The 17,579-nt window shown below is 39.0% G+C and overlaps 2 protein-coding genes across 4 annotated transcripts in view; one reads left to right on the forward strand and one right to left on the reverse strand.

Moving 5' to 3' along the window:
• On the forward strand, positions 1–12,702 carry lrpap1 (low density lipoprotein receptor-related protein associated protein 1). Its single transcript, XM_028595336.1, has 8 exons — positions 1–303; positions 1,129–1,273; positions 4,999–5,129; positions 5,740–5,860; positions 7,608–7,763; positions 8,422–8,504; positions 9,020–9,196; positions 10,465–12,702. Exons 1-8 carry the CDS (start codon positions 142–144, stop codon positions 10,531–10,533), a joined length of 1,044 nt encoding a protein of 347 aa, XP_028451137.1. The 5' UTR covers positions 1–141; the 3' UTR covers positions 10,534–12,702.
• The window catches only part of dok7b (docking protein 7b), a 25,809-nt gene continuing 19,216 nt past the window's right edge, over positions 10,987–17,579 (reverse strand). For 2 of the 3 annotated variants that reach the window (XM_028595316.1, XM_028595309.1), the window contains exons 9-13: positions 14,397–14,468; positions 13,776–13,821; positions 13,301–13,447; positions 12,926–13,150; positions 10,987–12,299 (exon numbers count right to left, since the gene is read on the reverse strand). In XM_028595316.1, coding sequence (XP_028451117.1) covers positions 12,178–12,299; positions 12,926–13,150; positions 13,301–13,447; positions 13,776–13,821; positions 14,397–14,468 — 612 coding nt within the window. In that variant the 3' untranslated portion in view covers positions 10,987–12,177. The remainder of the gene's footprint in view (positions 12,300–12,925; positions 13,151–13,300; positions 13,448–13,775; positions 13,822–14,396; positions 14,469–17,579) is intronic. The other variant, XM_028595325.1, reaches the window with a different exon arrangement.

Genomic DNA, 17,579 nt, shown 5'->3' on the forward strand with positions numbered 1-17,579 from the left:
AAAGGAAGTGCCCTCCCATTTTGAGCACATGACTGGTGGTACTCCAGTAAGCCACAACAGAAACGTTTGTAGTGTTGTCGGGCTAATTTTTGCCTAGCTAGTATTTTTTTCTGTCGTTGGCTGTGCATAGTTGTTTTTAAAATGAAGCTGCAGTGTTTAGTCGTTGCTCTGTGCTTCGGCCTCGGTGTAATGGCTGGGAAATACTCTCGTGAATTTAACGAGCCCAAGCCGAGCGGCAGTGATGGACAGCCGGTGGAGTTCAGGATAGCTAAATTGAGCCAGGTGTGGGAGAAGGCTAAACGGGTACGTATATGAAACAAACTATTATCTGTACGGTTAACATTAACGTGAAGCTGTAGCAAACACGACCACACTAACACAAATAACGTTTGCTGTCGGTCAATGAAATGAAAGAAGCTACAGTTTGGCTATTGCGGTTTTCAACAGTTACAGTAACGTTACAGTCGAAATATCAAAGTAACATTAGCCTAAATGAAAATACAGCCTTAATATACGCGGTTTAATTAGATAAGCAGGAGATGATGCACTATATGCACAAATGCAGGTGTTTAAGTGGACAAGCATAATTTAGTTAGTCTTTGTATTCATGGTGGTCCACAATAGAAGACTGTAGCATTCTAACTAAAGTTATTATAATTCTAACCAAAAAAAAAAGCAAAAGCAAATGTGTTAAATCAGAGATAGACTTTTGTAGGTTAATGTGGGCAGACCAATTTCTTACTCTGACAAAACACACATTTAGGAGCAGAGCAATGTGAGCATATCTGCAAGTCCATTTAGGCCTACATTAATCAAGTTGCACTCTGCCATTGCAGACTATGATATTGAAATCTACCATCATGTTTGAAAGGGGAATATAATTGGGCTTTGAAGTGCGTAGCGTGTAAATAGAAGTTTCTCTAGGAACTGAGATTTTCATTAATCAATTATAATTAACAATGCTTCCAAGGACATAATTTGCCTCTATCATACAGTGCATTTGCTCTGTCACTGTTTCACTCTTTCTTTGCTGTCTGATTTTACTCACTCCTTAGCCTTCACTGTCCTCAAACTTTCTCCTTCCCTCCAACTACAGTTATGTCATGTGTCTTATTTGGGTTTTGATAGATGCAGTTGTCCCCAGTGCGGCAGGCGGAGCTGCACAGTGACCTGAAGATCCAGGAGAAAGATGAGCTCCAGTGGAAGAAGCTGAAGGTGGAGGGGCTGGATGAGAACGGGGAGAAAGAAGCCCAACTCCGACGTAACTTCAATGGTGAGACAGCTCTGTCCACTGGTGCAGTCAGGGATAGTTGAACTATGTCCTCACTTTGTCCTGAGTTCACTGTAGAGTCAGCCTGCCCTAAATATGCAGTCATCCACCTTGGCAATGTCACGCTCTGTGCTGAAATTGTATGATTTTTGTCAAGTAAAAAGTTTATTTGCTATATGTTCACCCAATTCAAAAGCTTCCAAGCTGAAAACTGGTATTAACATACATACATAATTGAATAAAGCATTGGCCAGCTCTAAGTTTTAGGAATCAGAATCTGTGTTGGAAATGCTGATGTCTCCCTTAAAAAAATGAAAGATTAATAACATTGTGTCTTGCACATTGTATTGAGGCTCCAGTCTGTGGCACCTTCCTGACAGATTAGGTTAGGAAAGTGCATTGGTGTTGCCAGTTAAAGACAGCCACAGATTCAGCAGGTTGAGGTGAGTTTTATTTTAGTCAAAGCATACATGGTGAATCTTCACCAAAAAAAAAAAACTGAGGATTTAGCTAATGATAGCACAAATTAATATACGAAAGTAGTTGTCATTGGGCATTAATACTGGAACCTATCAGGATCCCATAATTAATACTAAAGCCAAGGGATACATTGTTCTGGATATGATAGATTATTTAATAAACTTTGCCCTTTGGCTGGTATAATAACTAATGTGTTACTTTGCACGGCATCGGCCAAGAAGAAATATAATTCCTCCTCCCTTTTAAGGTTAGATTGTTGCTAACATCTCTTGACAAATTCTCTTTTAGTATTGAAGATTAGCTGTATCCATACTTCATAGTAAAATTATGCACATTTCATTATGTGCAGTGTTAGCATTCACATTTAGTATGCGAAAGCTATCAGTACATATAAGATTTTTGTATACCTGATGTAATTGTTAATGTAGCGGGAACAGCACCAAGCATCGACACATTCAGATGTCTATATGCTTTGAGCAATTTTATGTTTTTATTTTTTATTTTTTTTCATACAAACAAGGCACAATCACAAATCCACCTAAAAAAAAAACAGAGCCATTGCCTCGGGTCAAGCATATAAACAAAACCTAGGAGCTTATACCTTACAAATCAACATAAAGAATGATATAAAAGAAAATAAATTTAATAATAAAATAAAGAGTTTCAAATAAATCAATTCAAGGGCTTTTTTATCCTTAACCCGTTTCAATGACTTGCACAAAAGATTTAACTCATTCTTGCAATGGATCAGGGAGGGTTTGGTCTAGGGCTGGGCGATATATTGATATTATATCGATATCGTGATATGAGACTAGATATCGTCTTAGATTTTGGATATCGTAATATGACATAAGTGTCTTTTCCTGGTTTTAAAGGCTACATTACAGTAAAGGGAATGTTTTATTTAAATGTGCACCTTATGGAGCTTTGATTTAAAAAAAAAAAAAAAAAGGTACTCCTGTTGTTATACAGTATTTATGTTTACATTATATTGTTATTTGAACAGCTGAGCATTTAATCATGAAGCTGTTTATTATTTATTCATTTGATTTTGCAACTGTTCACTGAAATAGCCGGTTTCTATGAAACTATTTGTGACATGTCATATTTGGCTTTGACTGAACTGCTCTCACTTTGCGGAAAAAAATATCGGGATATATATCGTATATCGATATTCAGCCAAAATATATCAGGATATGACTTTTGGTCCATATCGCCCAGCCCTAGTTTGTCTTAACTTTTTAGTTTTGTAGTCTATATCAATGACGTTCCACTTCAGGGATTGCTCCGGTGCTGCCGGAATTCCGCCAGATGTCCCTCTTTTTGGCCGGATGTCCATTACCTTCTGCTTTCTTTGTGTTGGCATTCTAAACTCCGGTGGATTTCTGAGGACTATGGTTAACTGCTCCTCAGATCTCTGCAGGGTAAATCCAGACGGCTAGCTAGACTATCTGTCCATTCTGTTGCACGACTAAACATTCATTTAATAAACATTTTTTGAACGAACATGTTCCACCAAAACAACTGCCTTCCTGATGCTATTTTGCAGCGGCACCGTGGCTCCGTCTGGCGCTTAGCATCGCCAAAGACGATTGTGATTTCTTTTAAATGCCAATAAACCAGAACACGTGTTTCTCCCATCCCAGAATGCTGTGTGGACTCGCCAGACCCTCCTCCACAGCACCGTGCATTAAGGTCTGCCAATGCGAGACTATTATTTTTGCATACCAGCTAAATTTGAATTGCTGTCACTTACAGATGTGAGAGTATGCTGTGCACATTGCATTCGTGATACTAAATCACATACATGTAGTACTCTTCAATATATACTTGAACTGTGAAGAATGTATTAACAATTCAGACACGGCTACTGTCCCTGCAGTTTGCTTTAAGAAGATCCAGTCCTGATTAAGTCTGGAGCTGGTGTATGAATGTGTGAAGAATACTTCACATCAGTATCTGCAGGCAGTTAGCCGGCAACACACCAGTCTGTTTAGCATGCTGCCACTAGCACCCAGTGGACCCTTTCCACCCTTTGGCAGCTCAGGCAGCACTCAACTCCTCTCCGTCCTCCCTCCCCAGTGGTGGAGTGACCTTCCAGGCAGAGCAGCAGTGTCTCTTTCTGCTCCTTTGTAGCTAAATATGAATCTTTAAGGAGGACCTTAAGTCACCTTCTCCTTGCTGAATCAAGTTCTTCTCTGTGAGTCATTCTAATTGGGCTCAAAAATTATTTCTGTCTCCTTATTTTTGTACTTTTCATTTCATAGCAAGTTTGATATGCCTAAAGACAAATCCTGACACCTTTCTTGTTGTTGATTAGTTGATCTGGGAATGTAAGCTATTTTTATTGTTTGCATTTATTGCACATCACTTGCGTCAAGAGTCTCAGCTGAACCTATAAGATGTGAAGTATACAAGCCCAGCAATAGCGCAGAGATTGTCTACAAGTTCTTGCATTCTGTTTGAGTATTTTAAAACGTGTCCCCTGCATGTGAACACTCTTCTAATGAAGTATCAGTAGTTAATAAGTGACACTGATGGGTTACCAGCAGGTTGAGATGTTGCTGAATCAGCAGCTTCCTTAGCAGTTTACTAGAGCAGAATAATGAGGGCAGAGCTTCTTCAGAGCAAATTCCAACTTTGTATTGTTATGTAGCGGTCTGAAATATTGTGAGAGGACGGAACTGCTAATAAATTCTGTAGCTTTTGTTATATTTTGCACAAGACTAACAATAGTAAATAAAACAAAATAATTTACAGAAATACCAAACAAATGGCAACATCCTCACTTATGCATTTAAAATAATTGTCTTCTGTACTTTTCCTTGTCTGTTCAGGGTTAGTGTTCTGTGTCCCGACAAAAATCACCTGAATATCACCTGCTCTGTGAAGAAAATAGTGAAGTTAGATTCCCCGACTCTAATCGTTGTTTCTTGGCCTGCTTAGCTCATTTTCAGCAGCTGATTCAATAGAGATGCTACTCCCTGTGCTGTCCTTTTTCAAATGTGTGGTGGTGACTCTGAATTTAATGAGCTGCTTTCAAGCGTTGTGGGCCTCTGGGCGATTTTTGATGTAAAATGTTTTTTTCTCATCAAAAAGTCTTTCTTCGATGATTTAGTCAATTTAGATTATTTTGCTTGTCAAGCAGTTTCCTCTCCCGACAGCCTCAGTTGTTGCTCCTAACAGACTCATGACAGGCTCATTTATTGCACAGCCTTTTAGTAAAAAGTCTCTGTTGTGTTATGCAGTGATCCTGGCCAAGTATGGAATGGATGGCAAAAGAGACACTCGATCACTGGAGAGCAACTCCCTGAAGGACCACGACACCAAAGAGGGAGACATATTTGATGATCCCAGGCTGGACAAACTGTGGAACAAGGTGTGTATGTGTGCAGAGGAGAAGGAGAAGTATTGAAATATGTTTTGGAAATGATGCCTTGATTTTATGCCCTCTTTCTTTGTAGTGTCATTGTGGAACCTTTTGCTCTCTGTTGCTGCTGGTGATTTAAAAAATCCACGTGGCTCTTAAATTCTTGATCTCAAATCAGTTCAAAATAATTGTTTCATTAAAAATCACAACATTTTTTACAAGGTTCTCACCCAGCAGCACCAGAAGTGTTTTAATGTAGCTTTTACATTTGCATGGTAACTGCAATAAATAAAATAAAAATATAATTTTCAAAAGCCTGTACTCTGACAACTTTTGTTTCAGGAAGTATGTAGCTACAGTATTTAAGGAAAGAAAATAGAGATGCGTTCTCTATCAGAATTTCCCAAATTACACATTTCAAGTCTGAAGTTGCTTTAGGACCAGAGTAGTAAAGTTCTGTTGTGACATATAGATACCAATTGTGTCAGACAGCGATCCTGTTTAGAACACCACCTGGCATTCTTCTTAATCCAAACCATGTCTGTTACTCTCCGGCTGCTTTTGAGACTAACTCCTTTTCTGTCTCTGATGACTGTATCATCCCCCACCCCCCCACCAGGCCAAGAGCTCCGGGAAGTTCTCCAACGACGAGTTGCTGAGTCTGAAGAGGGAGTTCCAGCATCACAAGGACAAGATCCACGAGTACACCATCCTCATGGATACCGTCAGCAGGACAGAGGGCGAGTCAGATTCATGAGCCTTTAAGCCCTTTCCTCCTCCATACTATTCAGCACTAGATGTTTTTGTATACAGGCATACATTAATTATTGTTCTGATCCCAGGTTTGCGTTCGCAGCCCATACCAGATTACGTTTAACAGTTACATATTCAAATAAAACTTGGAGAATTTTGCTGTGAAATAAGGCCAGATTTATATTTTTTAGTAGTCAGGGCAGTTTCCAAAGTAAATTAATGCAAGGATAAATCACCTCATCACCCTCCTTCAGTGCTGCTGTTGCTCAGGTCAGCCATCCAAAAATCAGTCCCAAGTCTGAAGTGCTCTCTGTGTGTTTGTTCAGTCTGGTGGCCATACACGTAGGTGGAAGGTATCAGACTGCACATGTTGCCACCCAACGCTCTGTGCTCTATCAGTGCTCGTCACATCATATCAAGCTGGGAGTTCTAAGCTGAGCTGACAGGCCCCACTGTGTTTCAGGAAGGCAGACGCGTCTCCTTCAGACGTAACTGCCACTTTGCAGCTGTTTTGTGCCAGAACTGTGCTGCTACCGCTCCACAGCTTTAACGTTTGCGGTGATTGAGCCAGGGGCGTTTTTTCTGCTTGTCTGATGCATTTAAATATTGAGCCGATCACATGTTGCCTTGAGTCTCTGTGTGCCTCCACAACAACACCACCACCTCATCCATGCACACTTTTACTGCCTTCCCCAGTCTTCATTTAATCTCGTTTTTTTTTTCTTTTGATCCAAATGTCAACCGTTGTCCAGTTGGCCTTTAGCCGCTTTTTATCTCTTCACCTTTTCCTCGAGCAGAGGTTCTCAATTGTTTTTCAGCCAATGACCCTTTATAAGATAGAGAATATACTGTACGGACCCCCTAATGTATGTCCCTTGGAATAATTTGACATAGCCCATTTTTTACACTTCTGTAGTCTTAGTGACGTGAAAGAACAACACAAGAAATAGACATGTATTAAACCTATTTGCATCATCTCAACACAGTACAAACAAAATATCAAAGGCAAATCAAGACAAAAAGGGCTAATTTGAAGTGCATTTCAAATCACACACACACACAGATATCAAGAGTCTAAGTCGAAGTGTTTGATTCTTAGTGCATACATAGGCTAAATCACATGTGGATTCCATATCGATATTTCAAATTTGTTAGATTAGAACATAATCTATGAACTATAGTATATTTAAAATTTTAAATATCATTCATTGAACTATAAAGCCTTTTGATAAAAAATATTTTATACCCTGATAATTTAAATGAATGAATCTGACAACTTTTCAGAGTGACACAGACCTCACTTCGAGAATTACTGTCCTAGAGTGAGGCAGGCAGGCATTTCATAACAACATTGTGGTATTGACTGGTAAGATTTGGCTTATAGGCTACTCAAGGTTCTTGAGTAAAATAGAATGAAAAATGTGATAATGTGATCTATGAAGGAAAAGGCAGTCCTTTGAAATGTCCTAAAAGTTTTACAGGTTATTTTATAGCTATAGCTATAACTAAACTCTCCTGAATGCTGTTTTTCTTTGTCACTTTTATTGCTTTAATTTCCTCCACCTTTTTTTTTTTTTCTCTATTCTTCATGGTTTTGTGTTTCATCCCTCTTTCATTTCCTCTACTCCTCTGGCCTCGCTCCCATCTAAACCACCTACCCAACCTGACTCCTTCCCTACCCCTGCACCTCCTCTCCTCCCTGTCTCTCCCTCTTCTGGCTGTTTGCCTCAGCAGAAATACACAAGAATGTGATCTCTCCCCTGGAGGGCGATGCCAAAGAGCCTGTGCTGCACCAGAAGCACACGGACCTGAAGCAGAAAATGAGAGACCTCAACCAGGGCTTTGAGCGCCTCCGTAAGCTCAGCCATGAGGGCTTCACTGAAGACAGCGGTGAGAGAGAAAACACACACACACACACACACACACACAGCTAGTCTCTTTGTGCATCGCAGTCTCACTCTGAGCTTATCTCATCTGCTCAATCACTGGGGTTTGTAATCCTAATAACACACTCTTGACTCGGCCGTATCACAGTTGGCCAGCGTTGATTTGCTATCGGCTTAGGTGTTTTGTGATTTTAGTTTTTAGCCCACATGGCTGCATCCATCCAGTCATGTAAACCAGCTTGTCCTTGTGTTATAACCTGGAGAAAACATTAATTACTCTCTGATTGAATTTTCTTATAGTTTTGTTCTGCTCTTTGTTGAGTGTACTGCAGAGTCTGTGTGTGTTCTCAGATGTGCAGGTTTCAGTGGGAGCTTGGGGTTAGGGGGGTTTAAATGAAGGTGATTCATACGTGCAGCATTGTGGAGTGACAGCAGAGATGTGAATGCAAGCGGTTTTGTTTTTTCATATTGTGCGTGTATACCAAATTACTGAGCAGCTAGGCTTGTTGTTGTGATTGTATCTTATAAAATGTCTGCTGTGACTGCTCCTCCTTTTCAAAGCTCCCTCCCTCTTAAGTGTGCAAGTCTTGGTCAGGCTCCAAACTGTCTCTTTGGACTGTTTACCACTTCATCTTTGTCTCTTGTCGGTTCTTCCTCTGCAGAGTTTCGGGAGCCCCGTGTGATTGAACTGTGGGAGGCTGCCAAGAGAGCCAACCTGAGTGAAGACGAGCTGGACTCTCTCAAGGTAGCTCTTCAATTGCTTGTGACAGTCTTTTGGACACATCTGCTTTCCCCGATTTGTTTCTCACTTTCTCTCAACACTTTTTGTTTCATTAGAGTGCTACAGTCAAACTCTGAGAAACTTTAGTCAAGTGCGCTTTTGGTAACTGGTGTACTAACTTTTGTAGTGTACTTGGTAGCTGAGTACTACTTGTGTATGCAAAGGCATGAAGCCTAAAGAGCACATTATGCGATACACATTGAAAAGGCTAAAGTATTCCACTCCTCTCCCTGATTGTGCTTCTTTCACCCATGAGCAGAGAATCACAGTCACTCGTTTTAAATTCTTTTTAAAGCTATCTGACTTTAAGGTCAGATGTGTCACAGAGAAACATTCAGCTAGAACTTTCTAGTTACATTACCTCTCGTGTCACTACCTGAGATGCGTATCCGCTCCGTTGTGCAGCTGTGCATGTAATTGAAGGTGAACTGAACTTACACCCCTCTGTGTTCGCCACCCTCCTTTCCTTGTTCATTTAGGAGGAGCTGCGTCACTTTGAGACAAAGGTAGAGAAGCACAGCCATTACCAGGAGCAGCTGGAGCTTTCCCACCAGAAGTTGCTACACGTGGAGTCTTTAGGAGACAAAGCGCACATCAAGAGGAACCAGGAAAAGTACAACACGCTAGCGGAGAAGACCAGGGAGATGAGTTACAAGGTAAGGAGGGATTAAACGTTTTTTAGCTCTTACACTCCATTCTGCCGTCAAACAACACAAAGCTACTGTCCAGTGGCTGACTGCTTGCCTGCTTCAGAAACTATTAATGTTGCAAAATTGGCTACGAATAAAACAATGATTTAGTGCTGAGAAAAGCAGTTACAAAGGTTAACACCTGATACTGTTCCTGCTGTAAAAGAGCGGAGTCTCTTATTCTGCTGTTGCAAACACAACCAATTTTAGTAATAAAGAAAAGGCTGCTGGAAAGTGTTCAAGAACTCCAAAAGGAATGTTTTTTGTTTAACCTTAAAAAAATCTAGGATATATCACATTAGATAAATTCTTATGCATAATTTGTGTTGCAGTCCATAATTGGTTTGCAATGGTACAATTTAATTATGTGATATACCAGCTAATGTTCAAACTATCTCTAAGTACATTCTGATTGATGTTAAAGTGCTCATATTATGTTTTTCCCCTTTCCTTTGTTGTGTTATATATCTTTTTTTGTGCATGTAATAGGTTTACAAAGTGAAAAAGCCCAAAGTCCACCCCAAAGGGACTTACCATCTCCAACAGAAAACACTGTTCACAAACTGCTCCAAACAGCTCTACTGTAGTCCAGCCTTTACTTCTGTGATGAACGTGCGTCACTTTGTAACAAACGTTATGCTCGCCTAGCTGCTAGCGTGGCACGCCCTCATGCTCCGCAACTGACAAGCTAGCAGTACTTCCTGCACATGTGCGACTCCCAACAAAGATGTAACAGAAGTGAGATGCCTCACTCTGTAGCTAAAACAGAGAGCTCAACACACAGGGTGAAAAGAGGAGCTGCAGCAATGTGCAGTACAACAAAAATATGGTGTTTTTTGTAAACTTATTCTGATATAACCTCTAAATACTATTATGAACCTGAAATGAGCACTTTAAAATATACCATCTACATTTTGCCATAAAGGGAGAGAGAGAGGGAATGACCTGCAGCAAAGGGCCACAGGTCAGAGTTGAACCCGGGCCCGCTGCGTTGAGTAGTAAACCTCTATATAAGGGCACCCGCTCTACCAACTGAGCTGACTGGGCGCCTCAGATTCCCTTTATTTAACATTGACCAACCTTTGCTAGTGAACTGCTAAATGTGATTATTTGTGTCAATGCCAAGGTGTTTTGTTCTAAACATCTCTGCAACCACACAACTTGAAGTGTAGATGTACAGGAATTTGTCTTGCAGTTAAATGTTAACATGCATGTATTTTATTGTTTGATTTCAGATGAAGAAACATATGCAGGACTTGTCCAACAAGATCTCTCGTGAGGGACTGGAGCACAATGAGCTCTAACTCGGATCATGAAGGTTAAATGCACTTCCCTCTACAACCACACAACGTACGTTACGTGCCCCCGTTCCCCTTTAACTACTGAAAAACTAGTTTTCTACTTTTCTAGTGTTAGTAGTAGTTGATTTTCCTAGAAATCGCTAAATGAATGAATGGTTTGTATAGAATATGAGAGGCTTCTTATTAATCAGCTAGCATTATTGGGGTAACAAACTGGTCAGCTGATCAGTCACAGTACAGATAAAATAATGATGGAATAGTTTACATAGTTTACGGTTTCTGGGGAACAGCCAGCCGACTTCATCTTGTAGGACTATTGGCACATTACTGGCCAGACAATTTGTCCACACCCATCCATCATTACCGTGGTCTGCTGACATTTTACGTTTATTATCTAATCAATGTAAAATGAATAGGGCTTTGCAGATTCAGGTAGGAAGCACAGAAACCCGGAAATGTAACAGCAATCTTTAATCAGTACGATACATGTGCCAACAACATACAAACAGTAATATTTTAAAAATATAATTTAATATGGTTATCGTCTTGCCATAAATAAAAGCAGTTACTATTTACAAATCCTGTAGAGGAAAGCTGTCCCTGTAGTGACGTTAAAGGGATAGTTCGGATCATTTGAAGTGGGATTGTATGAGGGATTATGACAGCAACGGTGAAATGCTGTTCACTGTGGAGAAAACCTTTTATTAGCTAGAGTATACAGAAGAAGAACTTTTGCAGAGGGAGACAGGAATATGAACATTCTACTTGTAGAATGTTGTAGCAGTGAGTGAAAATATTCTAAATGTAGCGTACACTTAACTAATGATTGAACCCCACTTCAGAACATCTAAACTATACCTTTTAACATTTTTGGTTAAGTTTTTCTAACTCTCTTCTACTCAGACACACCAGTGGGGAACTGCCACCATAAAAATAAATTAGCGCCAAATGTTTGACAATTTGTCTTGATGATATCAAGAGGGAGGTGAGAAATGGAACACACACTGTGCTTTTTCATTCATCAATTCAGACCAGAAGCAGACATTGATTGCTGGGATGAATAATGTTGCCGTTAGGGCCACATAGTCCTGGATTAATGTAATTTGTATTCAAGGTATAACTCAAAGATGCTTCAAATGCTTTTAAGATCTGATGTGGAATGATAGCCAAGCAGGCTGGGACTCAAGTGTGGCTTTCTCATTGATCTCTCAACTCTTAGTAAAACAGCCAGCCTGAAGAAACTAAATCTAGCTAGAATTTAAGATTATCTAAAATATCAGTGCCATACCCTCATAATTAAGGCCATTTATACCAATGCTCAACAGTCACCTGAGAGAATCTAAAAGAGGCATACATAAGTACCATGCAGCAAAACGACAATTATTTCTGTGGTAAAAAGTCAAGCACTAATTTAAGTACAAGAATATGAGAACTTACAACACATCCAAGATGGCAGCTGCGTAAGAGACTTCCCAGACATTTCCTTCTAATTCTTAGTGGAATGGATTGTTTGTGGACATTTCTGTTCACTGGTACAACTGTGGCTGTGTTAAGTACAAGTAGCAATGTTTGGTATGACCAACTGCAATTAAGCGTATTCAGATAGAATCTGCAATGAACTGTCGAGTTGGGTGTGTTTGGTGGCCCTCACCGCCTGCTCTCCAGCTCAGTCAGTCTTTCCTCTCTACCCTGAACATGCTCCGCCCCCACTCTCTGAGCTGTTTCCATGGCAGTGATGTTGAGGTGGGCGTACCTGATGGAGCCCTCTTCTGGTTGGGAAAATCAGTGGTAATGACAGAGAAAAAAGAGAAGACATTGGTGTTTCTACTTTGTTTTCTGTAACTTAAAAATTGTCACATCACACTGTCAGTCCCTACGATGCATTGATCAGTTACTTTGTTTTAACTAACAAAACTACCATTAATTTAATGCGATTGTAAAAATGCATTAAGATGATCTCTTTCATTTTCCAATTTACAGCTTAGAATTTAGATTGTTATAAAATGCTTTGTCACTTTTGTATTCCATCATTTTCACAGGTCAATGTATAATAATACCACATAAATTAGTACTAAAAGATTGTTTTTCCCAATTAAGTGTACCAAATTTTTTTTTTTAAGGACCGCTGGAAAATGAGCACCTCTGTAAAAAATAAATAATGTTTTGTCATAATGGTAGCAGTGTCATCTATTTCTTTGGTTGTGCAGTTGTTAGAAGCAGTACACATACTTGTATGATAGATAGCTGGTGTGGCATGCTAATAATGCATTAGGCCTATGGGTAGCGAAGACGTGGAATGCAAAAGCTGACATATCCCTCAGAAACCAGATAGAAAAGAAAGGGGCAGCAGAAAAAGTCAGATCTAAAATGGCCACTTAAGGCTTTGTGTTCTTACTGGGTCTACAGAGCTGCAAAGTGTTACCTCTGACAGCACTGAACGGACTGGAGACTGGAGGTGAACTGGGCTCCTGCAGGTCCAGCTCTGTGTAGAGGAGCTCTCTGTTGGTTCTAGCTGCCAGGGGGCTGATGGGGATGTTAACATAATTAACAGTGCTGTCACAATGGAGCCCGGAGTCCAGGGATACCGACGGAGGAGCTTCAAGGGCAGACTGGAACATACCTGAAGGGAAAAATCCCACAATATTGCTGTTAAACTGGTCCCAGACCAGCAGGATTAGGTGTTGGTATATCAACACCAGTGAGTTACTCTTGCTAGAAAAACACCATGACAAATTATATTTCACAATTCAAAAATTCCCAAATGCCTTACCGCAGGCTGATGTTGGCCTATGCATGCTCGGTGCAACAGGCAGAGGTGGAGGGGCAGAGGGTGGCAGTAAGGGCACCATTTTCTTCAGACCTGCCAACTTATCACCAACATCATCATACTGCTCCTCTCTTACACGGAGGGGATGATCTGTAAACAAAGTATTCACATCATTCACTTGCATAAAAATTAATAAAACAATGTGAAAACACTCCATTACAGGAAAGTTAATTTAAAATCTTACTTAGCTAAAATGATGTATTAGTATATGTAATTTCAGCAAAAACGTACTTTGTGTCAAAAATGTCAGCCCTGTCAGTGCTATATAGTATATGATCTTATTTGATTGCATTACTGATTCATTAACATGTAAGCAGTACATGGTGGAACTCATTTTAACCTTTTTATGCTGTTGGATAGTTTAATCTATGCAATACATCATATTCTATTCTTATACACATTGCATTCAAAATCCCACCTTGTGTATCTACAGACGGCGACAGGCCTGATGGTGAGTTGGCAACCTAAAAAATGAATGGCAAACACCCTATTAACCCGATTAAAACCAGATTTGATCTTGAAGCAGTTATACAGCTTATTTACAGTTATACATTCTAGGAATTAATCTTGTTTGATGCTTTTGTCATGTTTAATTTAAAGCAACACTGCATCTTCTGCTGAATTGCAGCCACAAGTGGCAATAATGGCACATTGAATGTGCCTTCAATTCCTGCTTTAATGCTTTAAAGACATCACCATGGTCATCTGTGATGTTAGAAAGTAGTGTAACAGTAACAAGTAGAGAGGAATGTTAAAGTCACTACATGTACTTGTGACATTAACACAGCATCTAGCTAAAGTTTGTTAACATTATCCACCATTAATTACTGATCATACCAGACCAATTAAAGCTTTAAAAGCAAAAACCTCAGTGTATTGAAATGAGCAAGTTTTTATTGCTTATGAATTCAACTTTTCATGTATAACAGGAAAGAGTGTGTTTCTTATTTCAAATGTTACATAGTCTTGCTTTAAGCATACAAAAGCTCTTTTGTATGGCTCCAGAATACCTGGAACTAATGGGCAGATAAAATCTTACCTGAGTCAAGCATCTGTTCCTCACTGACCGCCACTGCTCTGGTGTAATGTAATTGTCCAAACCATGACTGCACTGGAGAGACAAAGAGATGTTATCGTCGAGGCATGGTTAATTGTTTTTCACTTTAACATTCAACAGCAACTGTCCAGACTGGTGAAAATTAGGATTTTTACCATTTTCCTCCTGCCCACAGCAGCTAATAATGCAGCACGCTCGAACTTCAGGAATATTTGTTTTAACGCACGTAATACAACTTGTGTGTCGTCTCATTACCTGACACGAAAGGATGTGTAGTGTTTGCCACATTGAACTGCTGATACTTCAGAGTTGAGGAATGATGAACATAGAAAACTAATTTCTGTTTCATAAAACAGGATTCTCCTCTTTGAGGGTTTCTGTTGGTTTCATCACTAATTAACTTCCTAATTAACAGTCCCCTTTTGCCTTCTCTCTCCAGTATAAACATGATGTATAATGAACACACTCACACTCCTACACAAGCTGTCAGAAATCACAAGGCATGCTGCTTCCTCTCCTGCTCTGATGAGAATTTCCTTGCTAGTTGCTATAAGTGGGAAGCGCTTTTCGCAACCCATCAGAAAATTGACTAGAAAATGCATTTCCTGCAGAAAATGCTTGTGAATGCCTAAAAGCTAAATTGCTAAAGCTAAACTGGATTCCTGGCACAATTGCATAAGAAGGTGAAGTAGTGAGAAGAGTTGGAAAGGTTTTAATTAGTACGACTTTCATTGAAATGTTCCATCCATCCATCCATCGAAAAAAGTTAAAAAAAAAAGGGATAGCATAGTATGTCAAAAATAGTGATAAAAGGTCATAGTATGTTGAATAAAGTGATAAAAAAAGACAGTATAGTACGTCAAAAAAGTGATAAAAAATGTATAGTATGTCAAAAATATTCATGGTATAGCATGTCAGAAAAAAGTAATAAAAAAAAGTCATAGTATATCGAAAAGTGATAGAAAAGTCATAGTACAGTATTAAGTGTTCAGTGCCTATTTGCTGGTGTTAATTGCAGCAGTGCAAACCACTGAGCCCCGTACCAACTGACTAAAGTATTTCGAAAACAGTCATACCATAGTAGGTCAAAAAAAGTAATATCCTAAAATGTAATTAAAAAAAAGTCATAGTATAGCATGTTAAAAATTCATAGTATGGTCTGTCAAAAATAGTCATAGTATAGCATGTCCAAAAAAGTGATAGAAAGTCCTAGTATGTCAAAAATATTGATAGTCATAGTATGAGATGTCGAAAAAAGTGATAAAAAAGTGAAAGTACAGCATGTCTAAAAAGTCCTAGTATAAAATAAAAAATTAATATAGAATGTCGAAAAAAAAAAAAAAAAAAAAAAAGATTAAAAAGTCAGTATAGTATGTCGAAAAAAAGATTAAAAAGTCATAGTATGTCGAACAAAGTGATGAAAAGTCATGGTATAGTATGTCGAAAAAAGGTCAAAAAAGTCAGTATAGTGTTTCATAAAAAGTCTAAACAGTATGTTGAATAAAGTGATTAAAAAAAAGTCACAGTATGTCAATGTTTGTTGAAAGTCATGAAAAAGTCATAGTATAGCATGTCAAAAATGGTCATAGTCTAGCATGTCGAAAAAAGAGATATAAAAGTAATATCCTAAAATGTGATAAAAAAAAGTCATAGTATAGCATGTCGAAAAAAGTAATAGTGTGGCATATAAAAAAAGTGATAAAAGAAGTCATAGTATGTTGAAAAACTATAAAAAAAGTAATTGAATAGTATGTCGAAAATAGTCAAAGTATAGTATGACGGGACAAAAATAATGGTATAGCATGTCGGAAAAGTCATAAAAAAGTTGTATTATGTTAAATTAATTGATAAAAAAGTCATAGTATAGCATGTTGAAAAAAGTGATAAAAAGTCATAGTATAGTATGACGAAAAAGTGAAAAAAGTCATAGTATAGTATGTCAGAAAAAGCGATACAAAATTCGTATAGAATGTCGAAAAATGTCATAATACAGCATTTCGATTTTCTAATAGCTGAAGGTTTTGTGAATAGTTTCAAGTTTGAATTAAGTCTGCAGGTGAAAGTATGTGGGATAAGTAGTATTTAGAAGTGAAAGAAGCCTGAAGAGGATTTAACATTTTGATATTTGAATGGTTTTTGTAGCCAACAGTATGCAGTTGTAATAGGCGACCAAAGATGGTACGGAAAAATCGGATAACAATACTGTGAATGCTGCGGAATCAGCATTCACACAATTAGACATAATGTGCAGAAGTCTCTTCTGAGGGTTTCTTTGAGGTTTCAGACCAAAAGTATCAAAAGGGAAAACAACACTGGCTTGAGACGAAAACTCACACCTAACTCTTTTACAGTTATCGTTTTTTCTATTGGCGGTTCAGTGGCTCAGCGGGTGGACCTGGCTTTGGTTCAGTCTCTTCTGTCTGGTGTTCAATCTTCTCATCATGTTTCAACACGCTGCGATGATTAGGCCAAAAATATGCAAAGCCCTAAACTGCTCGTATGGAGGAAACTGAGGAGGCATGCTGTGAATGCAGCCTTCACAGTACACTGTAGTACAGAATGAGCCTGTGAATCTTAAAAAGCAAACTAACAAACGGTTAAAGTTATTGGTTTATGATGCTCATGAGCCCCAGTTCGAATCAGAGAATAGCAAGTATATTCCTAACAGAAATGATGTTAACGTATCCTGCTTCCTGCTTTTCTGCTGCTGTGGCAAGCACTGCGCTGTTTTGAACTTCCCCATGAGCCTTAGTATAGTCATTGACTATAAATCACAATTACAAAGGAAGCCCCCAAGTGAGTCATTAGGTTGAACTGCAACTAACAGTGTGTATGTGAAGAGGCCAGATAGTTGCTGCTTGAACTGCTGATGTCACTCACAAACACTGCAATTTCTGTAATAACAGCAAGGGAAAAGGTACATTTACAAAAGGCCAAACCGAGGAAAACTCTATTAGAAAAGTAGACCCTCAACAAAATTGACTAAAAGACACTTAATGGGCAACTTGCTGAACAACACTCTTCAACAATTACCATGCAGTTGAATCAACTGAATCTCATTCGCTATACACCCAAACAATAGCATTGCAAACTTTAACAAATTGCCATTTGCAGTGCTATTGTATTGTAAGGTGTTGTCCATCCACTGTATGTAGGGCCAATGCA

Source organism: Perca flavescens, chromosome 2 (genome assembly GCF_004354835.1).
Source record: "Perca flavescens isolate YP-PL-M2 chromosome 2, PFLA_1.0, whole genome shotgun sequence".
Lineage (NCBI taxonomy): Eukaryota > Metazoa > Chordata > Actinopteri > Perciformes > Percidae > Perca > Perca flavescens.